Source organism: Myotis daubentonii, chromosome 2 (genome assembly GCF_963259705.1).
Source record: "Myotis daubentonii chromosome 2, mMyoDau2.1, whole genome shotgun sequence".
Taxonomy (NCBI): Eukaryota; Metazoa; Chordata; class Mammalia; order Chiroptera; family Vespertilionidae; genus Myotis; species Myotis daubentonii.
Window position 1 is genome coordinate 79,190,210 of NC_081841.1, and position 26,831 is coordinate 79,217,040.

The 26,831-nt window shown below is 38.7% G+C and overlaps 1 protein-coding gene across 1 annotated transcript in view; it reads right to left on the reverse strand.

Annotated features, from left to right (window-relative positions):
- Positions 1 to 1,310: 1,310 nt before the first annotated feature.
- The window catches only part of LIN7A (lin-7 homolog A, crumbs cell polarity complex component), a 136,468-nt gene continuing 110,947 nt past the window's right edge, over positions 1,311 to 26,831 (reverse strand). Inside the window, exons 5-6 of the mRNA XM_059683709.1 lie at positions 14,862 to 15,080; positions 1,311 to 6,690 (exon numbers count right to left, since the gene is read on the reverse strand). Of these exons, the coding sequence (XP_059539692.1) occupies positions 14,862 to 15,080 (219 nt within the window). The 3' untranslated portion in view covers positions 1,311 to 6,690. The remainder of the gene's footprint in view (positions 6,691 to 14,861; positions 15,081 to 26,831) is intronic.

The following is a 26,831-nucleotide window of genomic DNA, read 5'->3' on the forward strand; positions in this document are numbered from 1 at the left end:
CAGTCTTGGTAGATATCTTCACCATACAACACTGTTATTTTCTTGTAATATTTAGTTTCCTTAACTTGTGACATTTTCAGTGGCATGGAACCTCATGGTTGTATTTCACAGTCCAATGACCAGTTTTCAATAGCATCACATTTCTTGTTCTACATGTTGTACTTGTGGATAGGAGGACACTATAATGTCCCCAATACCATACTAGTGTTTTGGTTCAGAGAATCTTGACTAAGAATCTGATGTGTGTAAGGAATAGCTTCAGGGGGTTTATCTAGACAGGGGTGGGTAAACTTTTTGACTCGAGGGCCACAATGGGTTCTTAAACTGGACCAGAGGGCCGGAACAAAAGCATGGATGGAGTGTTTGTGTGAACTAAGATAAATTCAAAGTAAACATCATTACATAAAAGGGTATGTTTTTTTGTTTGTTTGTTTGTGTGTTTTTTTTAGTTTTATTCATTTCAAACGGGCAGATACAACCCATGGGCCGTAGTTTGCCCACGGCTGCATCAATTGTAGGAAAAACAAGGGGAAGCAAGGTAATTGGGAAAATAGTTAAAAGCTCACAAGAGTCCTAGTAGGGTGCATGCATAGGTAGAAATAGTGAAAATGAATAAGAGAAGACAGTTTCAAGAGACTTTGTCAAGGTAAAATGTAAAGAATCTAAGAATTGATGTGAATGGAAGTGAGAAGGATGACTACATTTGTGCAGAGAATGGTAATATCTTTAGAAATAAAGTTGTCAAATGGGAGACAGAGAGAAGTCAACAAGTATGATTTTGAACATAAGGCATTTTAATTTATCCACCAGTGTATTATGTGTAAAGCTAAACTTCTCAAAACTTTAACTATTTAGAAGGATCTAATTGGTAGTAGGAAAGAATGGGATAAAAAGTTATCTTAAGACGACTCCTTGCTTCCACCAATATGGAACAGCATTGAAGTTGCATCACAAGCCCATTTAGCTGAGAGGGGGAGAGAGAGAACAAATTTAAATAATGCATGTGGTTCCTCTTTATGAGTGAATGATAGGGAGCCATGAGTTTACTGTTCCCACAGAAGGTGTCGTTTCCTGCTAGCCTCTGGAAGTATGGACATTGATCTACTGGATTGTAGTCAGGCCAATCTTAAATTTGCCTTTCCTATTGGCTTCAGAACCTAACCACTCAATTGTATGACCCCACACTATGGTTTGGAATAGAGGAACTTGGTGTCCAGATATTCAGGTGCCTTCAGCATCTAAAAATCTTTCTACGTCCATGCTTTAAAAGAATTTAAAGTCATTTGACAATGAAGACAATACTTCCAGTCTAGTGTTTAATATTTTTACTTCCCAGCAGCATAATACCACTTTGGTCAGGTTGAACCACTGCACAATTTTGCAGCTCTTTCAGAAAAATAATAAAAACAATTGGAAAGACACAATCACATGCAATGGTGAGAAAATAGTACTACTGCCCATCTTTTCCTATAAATGTGAACTATCCTTGGTTCATCTCCACACTGTGCATTTATTATAAGCCCTTATAGCAAGGGATTTTGTTTCTTTCAGGGTTTTTTTTTGTAGCACCAAATAGACACAGTGGCTAACAATCAGTAATTCTGAAAAATCATTAGAATATTTATCACATGTCAGAAGTTTCCTGGACCTATACTTTTATCCACTACTCTGGCTTGAAGTGTTCATGAGAGGAAGCTACAACATAAGATTGTGTTTTGCTTCTGCCACTTACATGGTTTGTTGACTATGAATACTTTACAAATATCTTTTTGTATACTACTTTACAATTTCAGAGTATTTTATATACAGTGACTCATTTATGTTAATGTAATGGTGTCCCCCAAGCCACAGATGATGATTAGACACATGAGCTGCTGTGTTACAGTGCATGGGTTCAAATCCTAATTCCATCTGCTAAATGTGCGACCTTGAACAAGTGACATTCTGTGCTTCAGTTTTCTTGTCTATAACATGGAAACTACATAGTAGAATTGTTGAAGGGATTCATGGAGAGAGTCTATGAAAGTACTGAGCACAGTAGAACCCAGCGAGAGCTAAATGTTAGTTCTGAGTAAATCACACTTACGTACCTCATTGGGATATAACTATGGTGTATGGATAGGCTAAGCAGCATTTTTGAGTGGTGTGTTTAGAAAACCCAGCTCAGGAATATGTGCACGAAGTCTTCATGATTTGCATGGGGTTAGGGATTTTAGTTTCTTTATCAAGGAACCTGATGAACAGGAAATTCTAGTTATTGCTAGTGTAAGTGTTGAGTAGTTCCTCACAGTAAGCTCCATGAGGGCACTGTGTCTGTCTTGTTTGCCATTGTATTTCCAGAATCTACCACATATTAGTTACACAATGAACATTTGGTAAATGAATAAACACATGAAAAAGTCTTAATAGCTGTGTGATTAAGCTTAAATTCAGGTACATTCTAGGAATCAAATATGAGAGTGATCTTGTGAAAGCAAGGCAAGATTTAGGGATGGTAATTCCACTTACTATGAACTCCTTAGAAAAAAAGTTAATAAATATCAAAGGGGATATTAATAATATGCTTGAGGATGTGACTTTTCTTATTTTAAAAAATAAATACATATTTTTTATAAAATTTATTAATGGAATCCCATGTTTAGATTATCCTTGCCAAGGTCCTTTCATAAAGAACTAGAAAGGTTGAATTTTACTCATTATGGAAACTCTGAATCCCCAAATCATTCCTCAAATACTTAAAGCCTTCAAAATAATTGATTCCAAACTCGTATCTAGAAAATATTTATGAAGAGTCCATTCTAATTCTCACTATGAAATTCATAAATTATAGTGCCAATTAGTATAAGTTGGTAAAAATTTTCAAGTGACCAGAAGGAAAATTTATTTGTGTATCCACCTGTTCTGTCATTCATTCATTCAATGAATATTGATTGCCTACATTGTGCCAGACCTTATATCAGACGCCAGGGATACAGCAGTCCACAAGACAGTCACAGCCCTTCCTCATTGAGTCTTTGATGGAGAGAGGGTAGAGATGGGTAGGACCATCCCAAGATTGGGGAGATCTTGCCTTATGCTGGCCTCCTGAATCCTAGAGTATTAATTTTCACTCTGCAATGCTTTCTAAAGCTGGTCTAACAGGCTGAGTCTGTAGGCTAAACACATGCTAGCTAGAAGTTGAGAAATTCAGGTATTATTCACATATCCACAAACATCTATAGATGTTTAAAATAATGTAAACAAAACATTACAATGTCTTGGAGTCCTACAGACCCAGCTGAGTAAAATACTTTGCTATCAGACCTGTTTGATTTGTCCTGGTTGAAAACGGCATTTGCAAATTGGTGAGATTCATCTGTAGGCAAGTTCTTCAGGGACAGGCTTGGAGCCCCGAGGTGCTGGGTTTGTATTTAGACCTTAGCATTGTCTTACAAAATAGTGGTAATTCACAGAAAATTTCCTATTGACTACATGAAGCACGGAAAGTCTGTTATTCTTTCCAAAGTCAATTGTAATTTGAACTCATTATCTCCCCACGGATGTTCTATTTCAATTTCAAGTGGTATCAGAATTAAAAGATAAATGCCCAGTGAAAAAGTTTGGTACAGGTACTTGCCTTCAAAGTAAAAAAAAAAAAAAAGAGTTTAGAAAACTCCAGTCACCAACCTAACTGAAAGAAAGAACTAAAATTCACCAGGATCACTGATGAATGGTAACAACAGACCCCCCCCCTTAATTTTTAATATCTAATTTGTTTATCATATTAGAGACTGAACTTCATGTAGAGCAACTATTATATCTTTAATATGATTTTGGACATAAGAGTAGTGATTAATATGATCATTAATAATAAAGAGCATTAAGACAAGTTGTCACTTTTCCCATTCCCTATATATAGGTTCAGGGAAACTTTAGAGAACCACAAGTGTTCTAAGTCTTTTGTTTTTTATAACATGTTTTTATTGATTTTAGAGAGAGAGGAAGGGAGAGGGACAGAGAGACAGAAACACTGATGAGAGAGAAACATCAATCAGCTGCCTCCTGCACGCCCCCAACTGGGGATCAAGCCCCCAACCTGGGCATGTGCCCTGACCAGGAATCAAACTGATTCCTCTTGGTTCATGGATCGATGCTCAACCACTGAACCACGCCGGTTGGGTGCTTATTTTTCCCCTCCCCTCTCTAAGTCTTAGGCATAGTTACTTTTGATTAAAACTTTAGGGGAAGATTTACATTTCAACAACTAGATTTTACTGAAAAAATGTGGCCATTGGACTGGACACTTGTATGCAGGAACACTGGGACATGTAATCGGTCCTTAGATGTCTTGGGTGTGATGGATTGCCCCTCCACTGTGACAAAGGGCCTGGCATACATTTATTAGCATTTATCTTTATGCAAATGAAGCACAAAAATACAAGGACTTCTAGAAAACACAAATGTAAGGTATCTGCTCATTTGTTAATTGTTCTGTAATTCCATGAAAATATTTATATTGATGTTAAAACATGATAATTTAACATTAACCAAATACAGCTAAATAAAAACATACCTTAAGCTCCAAATTTATACAATGTATTAAAATGTGTCAAAATGACCATTTCCTCATTACAAAGGTTCAGTGACTTCCCTTTCTGAGAGTCAGTGGCATTGCCTGAATACCTTTAATATTTCTTTGTTAAATAATAACTAAAATATATGTTTTATTAATTTTTTCTTATAAAAATGAGAACTACCTCTTTCAAACTGAATAATACTCAAGCAGTATCCATTTGTTCCTTTTAGTCATGCTTATCTCTTTTGCAAACCTATTTTACACAATATTCAGAGTCCTCAGTCTTGCCTTCCACCCAGCTCTATCTAGTAAAAAAATGATGTTTTCAAGCCTGAGAATCTGGTACTACAGCAGAATCTTGTTGAAGTTGGTGCACCTCCTAGTTTCCTTGCTGTTTATCCTCTGTTGGGTGATGGGCTATGAAGAGTAGGCAGAACTTGGCATTGACAACATCATCACCGGACAGGGCAAACTAAAATGTGTAGAGTAATTCTGATTTGTTTACTTTCATGAAAATAGTTCCTAAACTGAGCTTTATAGATTTTTAATTTGGAGGACTGTCTGAAATGTGAATTCTATTTTATCTTCGGTGATCAATTTCTGCATTTGAGAAGAGGGAATATTCAAATACTTGCTTCGGTTTTAATGATCTAGAATACTTCAACTGGATATTTATTCTTTTTCCAGGTACACTTGTGTGCTTAAGATATTTAAGTACCCAAATAATTATTGCTTCCTATTCATTCCATAGAGTAAAATCAGACTTATATGCCTAGGTTTACCATAAGTCAAAAGTTATCATCTGTATATGTGGCTCTAACAGATCATTTCCCAGTAAATTATAGTTTCTGAAAGATGATTATCTCATTGTCTATTAACTTACATGAATCATGGAATGAAGGCGGTATCTTTACCCCCTAGAAGCAGCAGTGTCTTTTCATTTACAATATTATTATCACTGGCTTACATATGCCTAATTTTAAAAGGAATAATACTTTGGATCTTAGATTGACAAAAATATCCATTTTATATTTGAAGAAACTTATGTAAACGTTGTATGACATACATACTTGTATATATATGCACACGTATTATAATTTAGTTTTTGTTAAAGCTGCAAGCTTTAAAATATCAAATAGACTTCTATGACGGCACATCAGTGTAGGTAGAAAGAGCGTAGATTTCTCTAGAGCTTATCAATCAAAAATATAAAACCTAAAAAATAATATTGAGTGCAGGGTTATATATAAATATCATATGAGGTTCATGAAACCAGGTCCTTTGCTAATAATGATCTCCTACCAGATTCATAATATTTGGTAAGGAAAGACCTAAGTTTGTAACAAATACACTCTCATAATATATATTTTGTGGAATAAATATACATTATATTCTTTTAGAATTAATAATAGACACAAGCAATGCTTAAATTAAAAAAAATACAGTACTTGATTTCTCTATCCTTGCTTCTAGCAAACTAAAAGTTGAGCTATATCGGCCTACTCTATTAATGCATAATAAAATTCAAGGAAACAAAACAAAAAGCCAATTGCTTCAGGAACCTGAAGAGAGTATAAATATAGTATAATTACTTGTTTTCAAGAGGGCGAAAGATGTTGACTTTGCAATTAACTGAATTTCTAATTCTGACAGCTCAGCAATATGGACGTGAAACAGGTCAGGGTGAGGAGCAATGTGTAGGTTTTAAGTGGCGACAATATTGAACTGATGCAGTTTGAACTATAGCCTAATGAGGGTTTTGTTCATCTCTGGAAAAGCTATAGACCCAAGGTTTACTTAATCCTGGCCCTGGTGATTAATCTGAAAGTCATGGACTTTATTCTTACACTGTTTCAGTCTGCAGACTGGAAAACCTCTCCACTGGCACACAGAATTCCCACTGCAGTGAATGGAAGGTCTGTGTGTGTGAAGAGCAGCGAGCAGCCCGGGTTCAGCCCAGATAAAGAAGGTGTCGAGTTGCCTTGGTAAAGAATTTACACACCACGCGTTCACAGCTTCTTGACAGGTATAATTATCAGTGTTGTCTTTTCTTTTTACTATGTGCTGGGATTCAGAAGCACGGTTTCAAATTTGTGACTATAGGATGTTTGATCAAGTAGCTTTACTTCAAGGACCTGAAAGAGGAAAAAGAGTGAAGAGAAATCGGTGATTAGCATTCATTTGTCAACTACAATTTGCTAAAAATATCAAAAGAGCATGTGCTCTGTGAGAACAGCAAGGATTATTTTGGGCGCTACCATTCATACACAATCTCCCATATATGAAAAAAAAAACAAACAAACACTGATGTTTGCAAAGGAAGTAATTGCTGAATGAGGATGGAAAAGACACCAGTTGTTCCCTAAAATGAAATAAAGAACACCAGTTTGGAAACATCTTAAATGTAAAACATTTCTTCCTCCCAATTCCAGGTAACTTTTTTTTTTTTTTTCATGAAGACAAAGAATAGCTAAGCTTTATAAGACTCTGAGGGGCAGTTAGTGGTGTTCTTGCAGGAAGTACCAATATTAGGTCTGTTTCTTCTCCCACAAGGCCAGCCTGACATCAGCTACAACCGAGCGGGCAGCTGCCCATATGGTCAGGTTTGGGAGAGCAGCCTTTTCCAAACTCTCCTCTGAGACCTGTCACTCTTCCACCGTGATGAGTCATTTCTTTCAGAGAGAACACTGGTTTTCAACCTTTGATTTTAAAGCTGCAAATATTTTTTATTTCTATGAATGCAGAGCACAACAATATACAGAACAGATGTTAACAAATTGTTCTGGTTGATGTGTGCATGTGTGTGCATGTGTATGCATATGTATGCATGTGTATGCATGTGTGCATGTGTGCATGTGTGTGTGTGGGGGGGGTACTTGCACCCTCCAGCTGCCATGCCTTCCAGACATGTGCCTCAAAGCCGGTGGGCTCACACAGTGGAACTGAAACCAGGCACAAGGCCACTGCGCTTCTTCAGAAGACACCTAACGAGACATTACTAGTACATATGACATCCGTATAGAACATGTTAACAACTACAACACAGGCGACCGTGACGATGACGACTACTACTGGGTGCTCATTTACTTGCCACATGTTTTGGTCAGAGTTTTACATGCTTTTGTTTATTTAATCTCCACAACAGACTGTTTCACTGAACCTTAGATTAAATAACTTCCTGTTAGTCCCAAATGGCAGAGATCTAGAGATTCTGTTTTTAATAAATTTATTTATCATAGATGTATTTACATGTCCCAAGGAAGTGGGTCTCAGAACTACTACATTTTAGTAAGAGTCTTGGGTCTCCTCATCCATCAAGAGGGGGAGTGGGCCTGTGGGACCCTGGGCACCCACAATGTGCGTCACTATAGTGCCCAAGGAGAATAACCATCTGCTCCAAGTGTCTCATATTTTCCTCTTTCCCAAGATTTATAGTTCAATAGGTATTTTATTTCCCACATTAGTTTAAATTCTATTGATTAATTTGCCTTGCTTTTATTTTTATTTTTAAAATATAATTTTATTGATTTCAGAGAGGAAGGGAGAGGAAGGGAGAGATAGAAACATCAATGATGAGAGAGAATCATTGATTGGCTGCCTCCTGCATGCCCCATGCTGGGGATCGAGCCCACAACCTGGGCAAGTGCTCTGACCAGGAATTGAACTGTGACTTCCTGGTTCACAGGTTGATGCTCACCTGCTGAGGCATGCCAGCCGGGCACTTTGCTACCTTTGAAATGGGCCATTCTGGTAAGCAGAATAATGGACCCCAGAACCAGTGAATAAGTTAGATTCCATGGTGAAGGGATATTGACGTTGTAGATGGAATGAAGGCTGTTAAGCAGCTGATGTTAAAATTGGCAAGTTACCCTGGATTTCCAGGTGGGCCCAGTATAATGAAAAGTGGAAGAGGGAGTGAGAAGAGAGTGAGGGAAGGGGATGTGATGATGGACACAGAGTTCAGAGCGATGCAGTGCATGATGCAGTGCAGGTCTCTGCCACCGTTGCTGGTTTGGAAGATGGACGATGGGACCACAAGGCAAGGAATGCAAGAAGCCTCTGGGATCTGGACAAGGCAAGGAAATGATGTCCACCCAGAGCCTCCTAGAGCCCAGTGAGACTATGTTGGACTTCTGTCCTACAGAATTACAAGATAATTAATTTGTGTTCTCTTAAGTAACAAAATCTGTGGTAAATTTTTAGGGCAGCTATGGGAAACTAATAGGCTGTGATAATGAAGTGCTTTGAAGTATGGGGCACTGCTTTGAAAGTAAGTGGTGAGGGTGAGTTGGATAGCTCCAACTCTAAGCAGCCTGAGAATGAATTTCTGGAAAGCTCATGGGAATGTGTCTGTGAGGAGAGACAGAGGAATTTGAGGGCAGGTACCACTGAAGAAAGAGGCCAAGTAGTTAAGAAACAGAGGCTCTAAAGCCCATGTTTATGAATCACTACCCTATTGCTTACAAGCTTTGAAAAACACTCTGTCAACTTTTAAAAATCCAACATGACTAGTTTCCTTCTTTAAAATGAGTTTAAAAACAGTACCTAATGTCCATAGATTATTGTGATGATTAAACAATTTAATATATATGAAGTTCTTTCTTTTTTTTTCTTTTTTCTTTTTTTTTGGTTAATTCTCACCCAAAGATATATTTCCCATTGATATTTAGAAAGAATGGAAGGAAGGAGGAGAGATGGAAGTACCGATATGAAAGAGGCACATGGATTAGTTGCTTCCTGCACAGGCCCTGATTGAGCCTGCAACCGAGGTAGGTGCCCTTGACTGGAATCCAACCCAAGACCCGTCAGTTCCCAGGCCAACACTCTGATCACTGAGTAAAACCAGCCAGGACATATATGAAGTTCTTAAAGTGCTCTTGGCACAGCCTAACAGTTTAATGCATTGCATCCAGCATTATGATGGTTATTTCTGGCCCAGTTTTTAGCTTGGTTACTCTGGGTTCCTTGGATTTAGTTTTATCGATCATCCTCTGGGACCTGGTCCTACCAGTGCCTGGCTGGCAGCTCTGGCAGTGTTCCCTGGATCAAACCATCCGGCCATGGCTGAGGCCATGGTGCTGGAAGGTATAGAACACTCAGTGGTGGACAAAATAAGGAAATGAGGACTTGAAGAGCAGGAGGACAAAAAAGAGTCGGTGAGGCCTCTGGCAAACACCAGCTGCTTTGTACATCTGCTAAGATCCTGCCTGGTTTTGAATATAAATGAATTCTCCATCCTTGTTCCAGCAATAGGAGGTCAGAGAAATAAAAATGGCTTGTGTGGTCTAGACTTCCTCATAATGCTGACATCTCTAGAAGTACTCCGCTTTCTATTTTATTATTTGGAATCTAGGTAAAGTATAAAGTATATATTTCCATATTTTATGGATGTATATAAAGTCAGTCTTAAAAAAAATAAGATACTTAAAGCTGAATTAATGTAATACTTCAAAAACACTAATTCAAAAAAATATATGCACCTCTATGTTTATTACAGTGATATTTACAAAAGCCATGAATGGAAGCAACCCAAGTGCCCATCAATAGACTATTGGGTACAATAGAATATTATCCTATATAATAAAGAGGTAATATGCAAATTGACCATCACTCCAACACACAAGATAGCCGCCCTCATGTGGTCAAAGATGGCCACCCCTATATGGACATAAGATGGCCAGCAGAGGAGGGCAGTTGGGGGCAACCAGCCCTGCAGGAGAGGGAAGTTGGGGGGACCAGGCCTGCAGGGGAGGGCAGTTGGGGGGGACCAGCCCTGCAGGGGAGGGCAGTTGTGGGGGACCAAGCTTGCAGGAGAGGACAGTTAGGGGCGACTAAGCTTGCAGGAGAGGACAGTTAGGGGTGACCAGGCTGGCAGGGGAGGGCAGTTAGGGGCAATCAGGCCAGCAGGGGAGCAGTTAGGCATTGATCAGGCCGGCAGGGGAGTGGTTAGGGGGTGATCAGGCCGGCAGGCAGGTGAGCGGTTAGGATCCAGCAGTCCTGGATTGTGAGAGGGATCCCAGATTGGAGAGGGTGCAGGCTGGGCTGAGAGTCACACCCCCCATGCACAAATTTTGTGCACCAGGCCTCTAGTTTGACCATAAAAGAGAATGAAATCTTACCATTTGTGACAGCTTGGATGGACCTACAAGTGAAATAAGTCAGACAAAGAAAAACAAATACTATATGATTTCACTTACATATGAAATCTAAAGAGCAAAGTGAATAAACAAACAAAATAGAAACAGATTCACAGATACAGAGAACAGACTGATGGTTACCAGAGGGAAGGAGGGTTGGGGGGAGTGAGGGGAAAAAAGTGAATGGATTAAGAACTATAAATTGTTAGTTACAGAACAATCATGGGGATGTAAAATACAGCATAGGGAATATAGTCAATAATCCTATATAATAAAAGGCTAATATGCAAATCGACAAAATGGCAGAATGTCCAGTTGCTATGATGTGCACTGACCACCAGGGGGCAGACCCTCAATGCAGGAGCTGCCCCCTGGTGGTCAGTGCACTCCCACAGGGGGAGTGCCTCTCAGCCAGAAGACGGGCTCACGGCTGGCGAGCACAGCGGTTGCAGGAGCCTCTCCTGCCTTCGTGGCAGTTGGACATCCCATGAGGGCCGGACATCCCTTGAGGGCCCCTGTCTGTGAGAGGGCAGAGGCCAGGCTGAGGGACCCCTCCCCCAAGTTCATGAATTTCGTGCACCAGGCCTCTAGTATTGTAATAATTACCTATGGTGCCAGGTGGGTACTTGCAATATTGGGGGGACCACTTTGTAAAGGACATGATTGTCTAACCACTATGCTGTATACCTGAAACTAATACAAAATAACATTTAATTTAAACTGTAATTGAAAAATAAAATTTTGAAAAGTGAGTACAGATTAAAAAAAAACCCTAAATTCATACTCTCTGTTTAAGATTCTATAATATAAGTGTATAGTGATCACATCTACTACATTTTAGGAAATGTAATCTATTCTTTCTTATTACCAAACATAAAAGCTGGAGAAAAAAACAACTGCATTTTACTTCAATAAAGTTAATATTAGAAGTAGGTATAAGGGATATTCTCTACATACTATCCACATGCAACATATTTTTTCATTTGTATCCAGCAGTTACCATGCTAATTACTCCATAATTTATACCATCTCAGATTTTTTTAAAAGTTACTTTTAATTTAGAGAATATAAATTATATTTTGTGTGATAAGCAATAAGGTAATATCTGACAAGTCTTTTGCTTTACCTAATCTTTCCTTGATTTGTCATACTTAAAAAATATCAGAGATCTGTTCAAAGTAAATATGTCAAATTAGCTTCAAATGTCTTTGCAAAAGCCACCATCGCATGAGTTAGCAAGTGTAGCAAATCTCATTTAATCCTTAAAAATCTTAATTAATTAAAAGTTGAACAAGAGCTAATGTAGGTCTCTGACTATAAAGTCACCATAAAATCCCTGGGTGACATGACTTGGTTTTATTCTGCTTGTACTTGAAATGGTCACCACAGTTTTATCTCAAGGGCCCATGCCTGCGTAAGATTGAAATTGTTGTCTTGGCAAGTATAAATATAAAGTTAATGTTCACTTAAATAGAGCTTTACCACATCATGTGCAAGAAAAAAACACCATTTGTAATTGCCTTTTATTAAAAATGTTAGTCTTTGGTGGTGAGACAGTAGGAAATTCTGAAGTGACTTAATAAAGGCTGATGGAACAGAGAAGTGAAGTTGAGTTTATGGCCCAGCAAATACCTATTTATGGCCAAGCTGTATACTTCCAAAGATGATTGAGTGAGCATAATGCTGTAAGTTTTTAGTAAGACCTCAGAAGTCAGAATGGCAACATATTTCTTTCAAAATACTTCAGAAAAAATTTACTGTGGGCTAGTGGCATGTTAATGAGCAGAATTGGTACAAATCTATAATATTGAGGATGGAAGAAAATGAGTTAGTGAAATGAGTGTCAATGCTTGACTAAAAAATAGTGAATTGTTATTAGCAAAGAGATGTTTGAAAGGATTTGAAAGTATAAATGTAAAGTACCTTTACATTCGGAATGGATGAGAGAGAAGGATATGGACAACATTACTTGTCCATGTGCATCCATAGCATTCTCTCTTGATGGTATCATCCTATTCCAAACCACTACATTACTTGTCTAGACTCCTAATAGCCTCCTAATTGGTCTCTGTTTTCACTCTTAGCCTGTGATAATCTATTCTCTCAGTAGCAGCTAGAGTTATCATTTTTAATACCTAAATCAGATCATGTCACTCCCCTCCTTAAGTACCTTGAGTGGCTTCAATTGCAATAAAATTTAACTTCCTTCAGTGGTTTAAAAAGCTTTCTGTGACCTGACCTCCATCTATTTCACTGTCCTTCTCATTATTCCCTAACCACCCTGGCTTTCTTTCTGCTTCTCAAACATCAAGTAGCTCATGCCAGCCTTAGAGCTACTACACTGGTTTTCTCCTCCTCTTCTACTCATTTCTGTCTTCTCCTAATCATTCAATTTCAAGTTTAATGTCACCTCCTTTGAGGAGTTTTCCCTGGTCACCTAATTGGAAGTCATGATCTAACCAGTCTCTATCAAAGCACCCAATTTTAACTCAGCAAAATATTGGTCTCTCTAGGATATTTTAAATTTACTTGTTTATTAACTATGTCCTCTAACCAGGATGTAAGCACCGTGAGAGCAACGACTTTTCTTAGTCTGTGCTGGTTCTTCAGCCTATTGAACAGTACCTCGCCCATCGTAGTGCTAAATAAATATTTATTGTTGAATAAATGTAGCTTTTAGAATGGAACGGAGTTTTAGATAAAGACATCAAAGTAAGATGTATATATAATAAGATTAGGAGGCTATAAAAGCAAGATAGATTGTTGAATTCCCAACTCTCTGAGGACAAATCCCATACTCTTGGACTTCTCCATGTAGCTTCTACTTTTCATAAGTGTCACAAAAAATTGAAAGTCTCATGTCACATACAATGTTTCTGGTTTGCAAATAATAATCTGACATTGAAGGAGTTAAAATCACCACTACCCCTTGTCATTTTTCTAAGAGCATTTGAACCTCACTTCAAACACACATTTGCAGATGTCATAGTGTAGGGATATCTAATGATATAAGCTGTGGCCTCCAAAAGATAGCAAGATAAATATAGATGACTCCAGAATACCTGATGTTAGCAGATGAAATACCTAGTAGAGCAAAAAGTAAAATAATTCTGTGCTACTTGTAACTATGGTTGTGGGAACTCCACTGAAATTACTGAAGCTTCATCTAAAAAAGTGGGTTTTCATAATACTTACATTAAAGAGTTCTTCTGAGGGCGAGGGATAAACATGTGAAAAGGGTCTGGCACAGAGCAGATACTTCAAAGACTCTTAAGATTTTTTTATTGAATTTTCTTAAGATATATAGAAAAATATGAGTATTCTTTGCCACAAAGTGGAATATAGGAAAAGGCAGGTGCATTTCGCGCACATTCTAAATGAACATCTAAAGAGAATTTTAAAATCTTTCCTAGCATGGACACCAACAAGCCCCTACTTCCCTCTTTTCAGTGAAGCAGTTTTCTAACCAAAGGGGGCCTTCCCAGCCTCAGCACTAGAGGTAGTTGAGTCTATACACTGTGCCAAGGCCACTGGCCGCGGGAGTGAGCGGGGAGCTGATTTCAGCCTGCACCCTGCTCATCTGGCTTTGTGCCTGAGGATCTGGGTTTGCACAGAGGCTGCATTTTCCTAATTTGTAAAAGGATATCAAGCGTCTGTACCTGGTCCTCGCAAAGTATATTATTTTCCAAAATATCTTGCATTTGCAAAGAATGTGGCTGAATGACACATAAAGCAAGCGTCTATTGCGTTTACATTTTCTGAGATTATTATTTGTTTGACTGTATTTTTAATTATTAAATCTAATAATTTTATCCCAGCTAAGAAACCATATTAAAACAAACACACACACACACACACACACACACACACACACACACACACCACACACACTAGCCCAGCCAATACGTATCAGTGGTTGAGCATTGACTATAAATCAGGAGATCTCTCTTCGATTCCCAGTCAGGGCACATGCCCAGGTTGTAGGCTGGATCCCCAGTTGGGGGGCATGCAGGAGGCAGCTGATCATTGATTCTCCCTCATCATTGATGTTTCTATCTCTCTCTCCCTCTCCCTTTCTCTCTGAAATCAATAAAAAATATATTTAAAAAAACAAACCAACACTGGAATATGCAATGGACTTTCCCTGTATAGAGGAAGGCACGTCTCACCTATGACATGTGGTTTTGCTGCGCTTGTTGCTGCTGCTGCTGTTGCTGCTGCTGAATTAGCAGTTGCTGCTGCTGCCGACGCCGGGCTGTCCGTAGCTTCTCAAAGCGAGCCTCCATTTCTTCCAGGACTTTCGGGGTGTATCGCACCACCAGCTTGACGCTGTCCTTAGCAGCCTTGAGGAGTTCCACAGCTTTCTCATGGTGTTCGCCTTCTACACTCTGAAAACACAGTGACACTTCTTAAAGGGGAGAGTTTCCATGTTCATTTTCTTGAGTGACAAATCTGAAATTAGTATCATATTAAAATATCGACGTTTGAAATTTCCAGAAGCCGTGACAAATAGGACTTATTGCCATCATCATTATTATTTAGTACTTTGCAGTAGAACTATAATCAGGCTAGGATTCACTAGGGTACAGAATAGATTGGCTGGGGCTTCAAGTTAAGAGGGTGAGAAATAATAACCAAAAATATAATACTAGCATTTTAGAATGACATGTCTAAATTTTATTTGGAAGAGTAAATGTACTAGTCAGAAAAATTTTGAAAAAAATTAAGAAATAGTAATAAAGGATGGCTTTCCTATCAGATATCAGTATTTATTAAGTATTTATTCCCATGGGTGAAGTTGAGTCTTATTGGTGTAGTGAGAGGCAGAACAGAACAGAGTCCAGAAGCAGATCCATTGTATGTCGATTTTATTATATGAAAAAAGTGGAATTTAGATCAAAGGGGAAAAGGATTATTAAATAATGATGCTGGAACAAATAATAATTAAATGATCCCAATCTCCCAGTCAATGCTAAATATAAAAAATTGATTAAATTTTAAATGTAAAAATAAAACAACTAAAACATAATGTAGTCATTATCTTGCAATGAAAAATTAATTCTTAAGTAAAAATACCAGAGATAAAAAAATCACAAAATCAGATTTAAAAATTATAAGTTTCAATTTCTCACATCATAAAAAGGTAAAAAACAAAAAAATATTTTTCATATACAACAGTCAATTTGTTAATATTCTTCAAATGAAAAACTCTTATAAGTCAATAAAGATCTAACAAAATGGGCAAATGAACTCCTGACAAGTAAGAATTTAAAAATCCCATATGTACAATAAATCTATGGAACAATGTTCAAATTCCCTAGTAATCAAACAAATACAGATTAAACACAAAATATTTCATTTTTAATTTAAAAATCATAAATATATATTTTCAAATATAGTGTATTGGCAAGAATGTAGGAAAATGGGATTCTCATACACTAATAATAATTTAACAAAAACTGGCATTTTTTTTTTTGGCGGGCACTCTTGTTATATATCAAACCTTTCATTATAAATAGTTTTATTTTCAGTGGAATTTATGAAGAATATGACCAAAGAGGCACACATACCTATAAAGTAGTTATAACAAAATGCAAAAAAATGAAATAAATTCTTGGCTTTTGAGTTTCAAAATAATCACTTGAACACAATGGCACAGATGGTAGTGGAGAAACTATCTTTACACTAAGTAAACACAGAAAGACTCCTCCCAAACCTTCTAAAGCGTCTCTGTGATGGAATTAGGCAGAAGCAAGGCCAAGGAAAGTTGTAAGCAGACATTCTAGGACCCGAAGGAAAGGAGACAATGCCCTTCCCTCTCCGCTACTCCCCAGGACAGATGACATAGCCCCCACTTTACAGGATAGAAGTACAAAGGCCTTTCTGACTTGCTTGCTGGATAGAGCTCAGAGAAGGAACCTGTGTGATGAGACACATAGGGACTGAGACGGGCTGAAAGACTGCCAGCACACCTGAGTGGCACTGAGGTGGCAGAGAAGGCCGCTCCAAACAGGTTGAGGTTACATTTTAATCCATGTAAAAGGGAAACTAAATATGGATGTCATACTGAGTGCATCTCAAACCCACTTCAATTGTATCTTGTGATTCATATTCCTACTACTGTACAGATTAGATCAGAAGAGTTAAGGGGTTGTGTTCCATTCTGCGGTCTGCTTCAGCAAGGTGGATGTGGACTGAAATAAAAAAAGGTTTGAATTTAGCAACGAGGCATTCGGTGACCCTTAAGAGCACTGCTTCAGTCATTTGTCAGGAAAAAGGCAGATATTAAGAGTTTAAGAAATGACCATTGTGAGCCCTGGAGGCCACTTATATAACCACTCCTTTGCCAAATCTGGGTTCCGTAGAGAGCAGGGGTTATAAATAACTGATGGGCAGAATGAATTTTTATCTGTGGCTGAAGCTTAGGAAAATAGGCTTGTTCATTGACTCATTCTTTTCATTACTCACTCAATCATTGACCTGGTCACTCAGCAGGTGTTTATTAAGCATTTATGTTTCTAGTTATAGTTCTTTGGAAGAACATGAAGGACAAAAGAAACTTTGTACAATACAAACTCTATTTTCAGTGTGCATGCAATTTCTTTGTAATTTGCCTCAACATACTTGTTCATGTATGGAATTCTCCTTTAAAAGGAACACTGGGTGATTTGGTTGTCCATAACCTTCTCTCATTTACTTTTTAATATTAGCACTTAGGTGTTAATATGTTTCAGTAACAATGGCTCATCATTCTCTAGGCCTGATGATGAGTCCCCAGAATACTTTTTGGCTTAGGTTGTATTAGCTTTCATTTGAGAGGGTTGGAGATTCTAGGCCAGACCTGTAGAGGCCCATTATCCCAGTGTAGGCCCTACGCCTGCAATTTAGAGTTGCCACAAGAGGTGCTGTGGGACCATTAGGCTCTCACCACAGTGAATAGCTGAGACACACATGGCTGGTGTGTGATCCCGTCCCTGCAGCACCGTCAGGCGTACCCTCTCCCACCCCTGCTCTGCTGTCCCCAAACACAGGTAGCAGCTTATCAACAGCAGAATCCATGGTCTTTGAATCCAACATTTTTGCCTTGACGCTCTATCTCTGGTTTCCACAATGACTCGGATTCTTCCCGGCTCCGCAGAGTTAACAGGTCTCCTGGTTTAATCTACCTTTTACTTTGTCCTCTTCACCAGTGCACAGAACCGTTGCCTAAGATCCAGGCAGAATGGCATGCTTCTTCATGTCTACCACTAACAGTGCTTAGTTACAATAATATAAATTACACAGCTGAACAGTATAATGGAAAATAAGAGGCATCTCTTACAGAGAGATTTGAAGAAATATAAGCATGTTCGTAGAATATATTATTTCAAACATTCCTTAAATTTGTTTTTTAATTGTTTTCCAAAACATTTCTTAACTTTTATCTCAAAAAATTGTTCTGGGCCTCTCCTTTGCCTCCCTTAGGGATGTTTTGAGTGCTTATGCTTGTCTCCTGAACCTATTATTGATCTCTGGAGTGCTTTAGTCCCTTGGGATAACTTCTTAAATAGAATAAGGCTGTTTTCTCTCTTCTTACTTTCTCTTTTAAGATAAGAACAAAAAAGCAGACTACTTTCCCATGGAGTTCTTGTTCCATGCATCAAAAGAGGCCAAACTATGTGCTCAGTGAGGGTATCCACATTGACATACAAACACTTGTTAACAGGAATTCCTTGAGTCCTGAAAGTTTATAATTGATTCCTACTTTTGACTTAGTCTATATTTCACTCTTAATAAAAGTATGTTTTATTTCAAGATAAGTATTTTTGAATGTTTTAAAATATAATAGTGTATTTGTAAACAGTTAAGCCGTTTCTATCACAGCCATATATATATGCCCTCCTTATTCAGGAACTGTCCTTTGTATCAATTAGCTCAGTTTGAGCAGTCACTGAAACTTGCAGCACCAGCCTTTCACGGAGGATGAAAATGTGGCCCTAAGTGACTTGAGGAGACCTAGGAAGACTTCTAATTTTCAAGTGAAAATCCTTCCTCTATTTAAAACCCGAAAGTCTAAACAGTGGGGCCTTGACTTACGAATGTCCCGACTAACGAGTTTTTTGAGATACCAGCTGTCTCTCAGCCAATTTTTTGCATTGAGTTGATAGAGTAATTTGAGTTAACGAGCTCCTTAACGAGCTCGGTCTCGGTCTCGGAAGGAATTAAACTCGTAAGTTAAGGCCCCACTGTACTTTCCTTAAGAAATTTGGTGATACATTCTAAAGGAAATTCTATACTTTTAGATCTATTCCCCTGCTTCTATTTATTTATTATTTAATCTGTATTGTTGAAAGTAATACAAATGTCCCCCCTCTGCCTCCCTTTAACTGGTTCCTGACCTATCCCAGACCTTCACCTCACTATTGCCTGTGTCCATAGATTATGCTCATATGCAAATAAGTTCTTTGGTTAATTTCTGACAGCCTCCCCTCCCCCTTCCCTCTGAGCTCCATCCGTGCCCTGTTTCCATGCCTCTGGTTTTTAGAGTTTTGCTGTGTATATTGAAACTTGAGGAAGTCATTGACATGGATTAATTTAATAAGACTTTTCAACAAGCATCTATCTGGTTAAAGCTGGATGTAATTAGAGGTAAGGGCTGGCAAAGAAGGCAGAGGGATATGAGCATTCTCTAAAATACATTAAAATACACTAAGAATAGACATCCCTATCCTGAAAATATTTCTATCTTTTTCTGCTGTTTTTTTTTTTAAGATACTCATAGAAATCAATATGGGAAGGAGGATTCAAATAATTTTATTACCACTTCCAAATGCATAAATAAAATATTAAGCTGGCATTAAACCATAAACCTGAATCTTCTGTATTTATGCCACATATAGTAAAATAATATGTTTTTATTCAGAAAGCTGGGAAGAAAATAGTTCAGTAAGTAACCAGATGCATACTTGTTTTGTTAGCAATCCCATGCAGTAGTAAGCCTAGGGAGCTTTAAAGTTAATTAACTTGATGGAAGTTTAGCAACTCGGTGGCTGGTGAGCTAAACATGGCTGCATTCTGATCATTCAATTGTGTTTCTATCCCCACGCATTGTGAGATATCAAAATGGATAGCAGTTCTTGGTATGCCCAATTTTCTGGTTGATTACAAATCCTCTTTAAGAGAGAATTTTAGATTGCACTGCATACATGAATTTTCTTATGATATGTGCTCTATCCCCTGTGATAGTAGTTAAATTTTGACCCTTGCAAGACTGCAAATGGAAGAAATGTCTGCCCTGGGGAGGAATAGAGTTATCTGTGCACAATCACTGCACAGTGGCCTATGCCCGGGTCTATATGAAAGTCTTTCTCCGTGAGGTTTACATGAACATAATCTTGGCCCAGCTTGCTGATTAACTGTTTAAACACTTTGTTGGATAACCTAGAGTTGGCTATACCTACCAGTTATTCTAGGTTTATCTAGTCTAGGTTTCCGAATAAACTCCTAAATGACACGTAATTCCTTTAGGGCCAACTGGTATTATCAGGGAATAAAAGTATTCAAGGGTATTGGATTATAATATATTTTAGTGCAAATAAGTAGCTCAGAAACTCAGATCATTATACTTATAAAGGCCCTTAGAAATAATCTCATTATCTCCTTGCAACTTAATGTATAAGGAAACAAAGACCAAGAATGGCTGTGACCTAGTCCATATTATAAATTTGTTAGTTGCACGGCTGGCTTAGAACTCATGATTCTTAATGATTGCTCTTTCAACAACCTCATTCTGCTTTTCTAGATTAACTAACGTAGACCATGGTAGACTAGTTTTTGTGTGATGTAGAAGGATAAGAACGAGTGACCAAGACAAGATCTGTCAACTTCTAGCTCTAAAATGAGTTGAGCCAGTGAGAGAGCAGGGTGAGGCTACATGAAGGGCTCACTGTTAGTGGTTATGATCCTCAGCTTAGAAAGGCCCAAAAGAGTCAAAGACTGATGTACTTCTTTCCCACAAAGGTTATGTGATTGGCTATTATGATAGTGTTGCTTTTAGTCTACTAAGGTGTTCTGATATTATTTTAAGTGTGTGTGTCTAAACTTATAAATGTGTGTGTACTCTAATGTTACTGAGCGCTTATGCTTATTAAGTGCTAGGCACTGCTAACAGCCGTGTGTGCAGTATATCTAATCCTCACAACAAGTCTATAGGAAATTTATCCTAGGTCCTCAGGTAGTAAGTAGAACAGATGGACATGAACTGGAGACTCGGCTCTGACCTACCAATCCACAGCCTTAAAAAAGATAAGAAAGAGGAAGTAAATATCACTTGGTGGCTTTCCCTATCCACATCTTTCTGAGAGCAGAAAGAGGGCTGGCTTAGGTAAGAAAATCTTATAATTGTGGCTTAGCATAACTCCATGGTCAGCATTTTAGGTCATTTAAAAAATTTATATTAATTGGGTTAATTAAGAATGAACTATCTCTGCACAAGATACAGGATATATTCAGAAAAAAAACCTTTATGACTTTAATACTTTCCTTTCTCAAATATGTTAATTTCCTGTTCTAAATGTACTTTATTATCTTCTGCTGAAGAAAAGTGGCAGTGTATAAAAAGTACCACACATATCCCTTGGGAAAAAATATGCTAATGCTCTCTCATAGTACTTTCTTCCGGCCTAAATATTAATATCTGTTTCAGTGTATAGTAATATATTAGTTTATAATCATTCTGCTGTCACTAGACTGTCCAAGGGCAGGATGACCCTTATTACTGTATGCTCAGTAAATAGTCAATGAATAAACCGTATCTATCTATCTATCTATCTATCTATCTATCTATCATCTATCATCTGGCTAAATAGCCAGTACTGGGTTTGAATTTGAGCTTCTGCACTTATCAGCTTTGTGCATCAAACAAGGAACTTAATATCTCCAAGCCTAAATTTGCTCTTTTGTAAAATGAGTATCACAGAGTATCTACTTAATAAGACCATTATGAGCATTAAATTTAATATACACAAAGCACTTTGGAAGAATATCTGGCCCTTGAAGAGATCCAACAAATGCTAACTCTTTGTGGAACAATATCCTCTGTGATAATCTTGCTACCGGGCTTCAAGTGCTTAAAGACAACAGCAACAACAAAATCTAATTTGCCTTTGCAGTAGGTAGAAGTTTCTTTTATATTATCTAGGAAGCAAACATTTATGAAATAAATTAATAGTGTACAGAGTTCATTGGAAGAATGTTTAAAACTACTTAGGCAAGTCAACTTCTTCTGATCACACTCAAGTAACTCAGAAGCATCGTTTCCATACATACAATTGATATGCTAATTACAAATGATCATTATTTGTTTGTAAAAAAACTGTTGGTCTCAATCTCTCTCAGTGTCACCCTCAGTTAAGGAAAGGAGCTTGCACAGGAGATTCACTTCCTAGATCATACGGTGTGAGCGAACCTGAGGGGGGAAAGTCATCAAATGACCAAACACTGCAAAAGAGCAAAAAGGTTACTATGGGAAAAGCATATGTAATTACACACATTTTTATCCTGTGAGAGTAGTTATAAATATAAAAAATTTGGAACATGAATGTGAAGAGCAGCAGGCCCAGGGACAGAAAACCTGAAGGGAGCAAAAGCTTAAAGAAAAAATCAGTGCCAGAAATCATAAACTTAACAATTGGTTGATCTCAAGCCCACCTTTCAGATCTGTAGACTAAAACTGGAAACAGATGCAGCTACTACATCTCAAGTTTTAATGCTTTGTGGTAGCTCTGCCCAACTCCTGCTGTTCTAGCACCAAAAGACTGAAAAACAATTCTGATGCTTGTTGGGATGAATATTAAACAAGTGCACATATACACACAAATGTACACAAACACACATATGCACACTCATACACACTAAACACACATATATGTATGCACACACACACACCATACATGTGTCTGTATGGATACACACATGCATTACATATATACGCATATACATACATAATCATACACACACACACACACACACACCATTGTCAATAGCACAAATGTGAGCACTCAAGATTTGAAAACAGAACAAAGCTGTGTGGGAAAATATTCCTAGAAAATGAGATCTTTAAATCAGTCTGTTCACGTTTGAGTGGCAGGTTTCATCTAGAAAGTCAAGATTAGAAGGAACTCTTCCCAGTCATGATCCAGACTGATCTGTGCCTCCAAAACGCACGCTGTGCCTGCCCACACTCTCCCAGCCACCTCACTTGGTGACACTAAATCCCCGAGGGGCAAGGCCTCCTGCAAATGTTCAGAAGCAGGAGTGTCTGGTTTGCACAAGGGAGGGGTTTGGGGATGTGATAACCACCACCCCCCACATGCCCACGGAGAACTGCCTCTCTCATACTCGCCACTTGTACAGCTCCACTGAAACATGCGAGTACGTCTCAGCCACTAAAACTTAGTGTCACTCTGTAATCAAATCGATCCTCAAACCGACCCTTAGGACAGCCAAAGTGACAGGGCAGAGAGGCCAGGGGTTGGGGTCAGCAGATCCGGGTGGGAAGAGTAGACGAATCACTGAGGAGAACTGTGACCTCTAGAGCATGACCTCTGCATCGGTGCCTCAGTTCCCAGAGAGAGACAGTGACAGTTTTAGGAGTGAAAGTCCCAGGAAGGGCCTCCGAGGCAGGTGATCATCTATGAAGACACAGGAAGAGGCTGCAAAGATTAAAGAGTGCAGAGTAGTGTCTGGTACATGATATTTCTTCAATATACATTTGTTTTTGTGTTTGTCTTTTAAATCAGCAGCCCTTGTGGAATTTGAATTTTCAGTGGTCATGAAAGGTAGACATTTTATCAAAGAAGGATGGGCCCTGGCTGGTGTGGCTCAGTTAGTTGGAGCATCGTCTTTTGCACTGGAAGATCGTGAGTGTGATTCCCAGTCAGGGTACCCAAATTTCAGGTTAGATGCAACTGATCCATGTATCTCTCTCACATCAATGTTTCTCTCTCTTTCCCTGCCCATTGAACAGCCAAGGGCATGAGGAAAGGGAAGGCAAGTAGAGATCTGAGTTAAGAGAAAGGTTTGAAAAGCGTTGAGGCCACCCATGTCATTTCCTCTCACTGCAGTTCTGCCAAGGCCCCAAGGCAGACCTGGCACCATGGAGCATGATCTCCTGCCACTGCAGAATCCCAAGGATGATGGAGCTGGGCTTAAAATGGCAACACCAGTTGAGAAGAAGTACCCAGACTCACGCGAGGGCTTTTACATGTTGATGAGCCAGTGCTGCAAACCTGGACCCTGGCTGCCGCCCCTGAGGACCAATACCAAAGCCCACCCTTCAAGTAGTCCCCACTGACTTTTATGGCAGGTGGGTTGCTATTGTGGTGGACAGGGCTAATGCTGGAAGGTTCTATGACATTTTTCCAACTTATAAAAAACCCACATGCGAGGCTGTAAGAAGTTTGTGGGAAACCTTATTTTACTAATAAGCATGGAATTCATCATCCTGTCTTCTCTCCCGAGACGACAGCATGCATTATGCTGCAGGACCCAGAATTCTGTCAGCCAGAATAGTTGGTGTTTTTTTCTCCCTTCAGCTTCTTATTCTCATGATCTCACAGAGACCATCATTTTCTAAGGGGTGTCACAGAGACAATAACAGGTTCTTGAAATTATTCAACCCAACCCTTCAAAGGATACATTCTATTATTTAACCTGTTTCAGAATCCTAGGTGCTCCGACAATGAATATATAGCATATGGGAGAAACCCCACGAATCTAGATAGTTGTCCGAGTCCAGAGCTGTCAAATGTGTTTCCTGTGCAGTGTAAAGCAGCAGGAACCTTTATGTTGCCGTGTGCCAAAAATAAAACACGTTAATAATAGCTATAGCATCTAATTAGATTGCAGAGACTCAACATCGCAGATGCCTTCTCACAGGAGAAGTGGAAAGTAAAAAAAAAAAAAAAAAATCAAGTCAGGCTTACTGTCCAATATCTCTCTGTCTCTGCATATAAATGACTTTTCAAATTAAAAGCACACCCACAGAATATTCTTGGAATTTGTCACCAGTGACTTATGCTAAGAATTTCAGGTAGGTCTACTAAATAAAACTTACTTATTTTAAATGCTCTAACTGGATCCAACCTCCAAAGATTCTTGTCTCCCCTTTTCTCAGGCTCCTGCTATCACTAGCCATGCAGCCACCCCAACTTAACACCCTGAGGACATCTTTAATTCTCCCCTCAATAAACTGCCAAATTGCCATAATGCAGGTTAATAGTTATTCCCCATTTACCATCTCATCCTTGCAATTTCTTGTCTGGATTATAAAATTACCTTTAGCTTCTCTCTTGTCTAGACTCTTCTCCAGATTTTGGTCTGAGTTGCTTGGTCTTTCCAAGCTCTGGTTTATAAACCAGTGAAGAGCAGAAAGAACACAGCTGTGGTGGGCTCTGTCCTTGAGGGCAGGACTGTGCTGCCTTGGTTGTTTCTCCCCGGGATCCAGCACAGTGCATAGTACTCTCCCAGCATTTACTTACTAATTCAGGGAGAGCTGGCTTTGAGGCATAGGCCCAAAGGTTACCAACTGTATGATTAAGGACAAGTTATTCCATCTCCCTGAACGTGTTACCACGCATACAACAGTGGGGTAACATTTTCTTTGAAGATGTCCTTTAAGCTTTAATGAAATCCTAATGTAAAACGCCAAGACTAAATCTGGCTCACAGAATGCACCCAGTAAATGCAGGCACCCCATGAATTATCCTTCATTTTCCAGAAATGAAAATTAAATTGTCCTATAGCATGCAAAGCACTTCCTTAAAGAGGCAGATCCAATTCTGTGTTTTATATTTATCTTCAATATATGAGCAACACCATGCTTTTGATTTTACCACCTATCTTCATGTTTCCATTATTTTTTTTTTATTGATTTTTACAGAGAGGAAGGGAGAGGGATAGAGAGTTAGAAACATCGATGAGAGAGAAACATAGATCAGCTGCCTCCTGCACACTTCCCACTGGGTATGTGCCCGCAACCAAGGTACATGCCCTTGACCGGAATCGAACCCAGGACCCTTGAGTCTGCAGACCGACGCTCTATCCAATGAGCCAAACCGGTTAGGGCCCATTATTTTTTATTTGTTGTTTTTTTTTTAATCCTGGAGAGAGAAAGGGGGGAGAGAAAGACAGGCAGAGAGAGAGAGAGAGAGAGAGAGAGAGAGAGAGAGAGAGAGAGAGAGAGAGAGAATAGATTGGTTGTCTCCCCTAAACACCCTAACCAGGATTGAACCCACAACCTAAGTATGTGCCCTGAATGGGAATTTAACCTGCAACCTTTGTGGTATATGGAAGGTGCTCCAATGAACTGAGCCACCGGGCCGGAGCCATAATTTCTCAGTTTTATTCCCTTAGCCTAGAAGATCCTTTCTCCGTTCTCTTTTCTTAGTAAACCTCCCTCATCACTCAAAGTCCATTCCAAATAGCACATATTCTCGCTTATGTCATTTTCCTGCCCAAATCAAGTGCTAATACCTTACAATGGCCTACAAAGACCTTCACTCTCTACTCCCAACCTGCCTTTCCAACTTCATTTTCTAAGACTTACTTATTTGTATTCAAATCACACTAGAGTTTTTTGTTGTTGTTGTTTTTCAGTACTGTACATGCCTGGCCATTCCTGCCAGAATTTTGTATCACTAGTTCCCTCTCACAAAGTCTTCAGGTGAAAGAGGCTCAACTTTACCATTCAAGTTAGGGAGACACAAATTAAAACCAGAATGGGATAAAAATGAGTCACTTACTTTTAAAAAATGGTAATGCATTGCCAAGGATTTGGTGAGATGAATATTATCATACAATATGGAACTATAAATTGGAGGTCAATTTGGCAGTATCTGTTAAAAGAATTTATGCCCATATCCTCTTAACCTGGCTTACCACATATCAGTATTCACCCCCCAAAACAGTTGTTCATACACGTAAAGATTTTCATTGAAGCAGTGTTCACAATAACAAGAAACCAATCGGGTAACAAGCTAAATATCTATCAATAGGAGAATGTTTAAATTAACTATGGTATCCACATACTATGGAATACTATACAGCAGATTGCAAAACCCAAGTACTGACAGGGCTCAATATCCAAGATGTACTTCTAA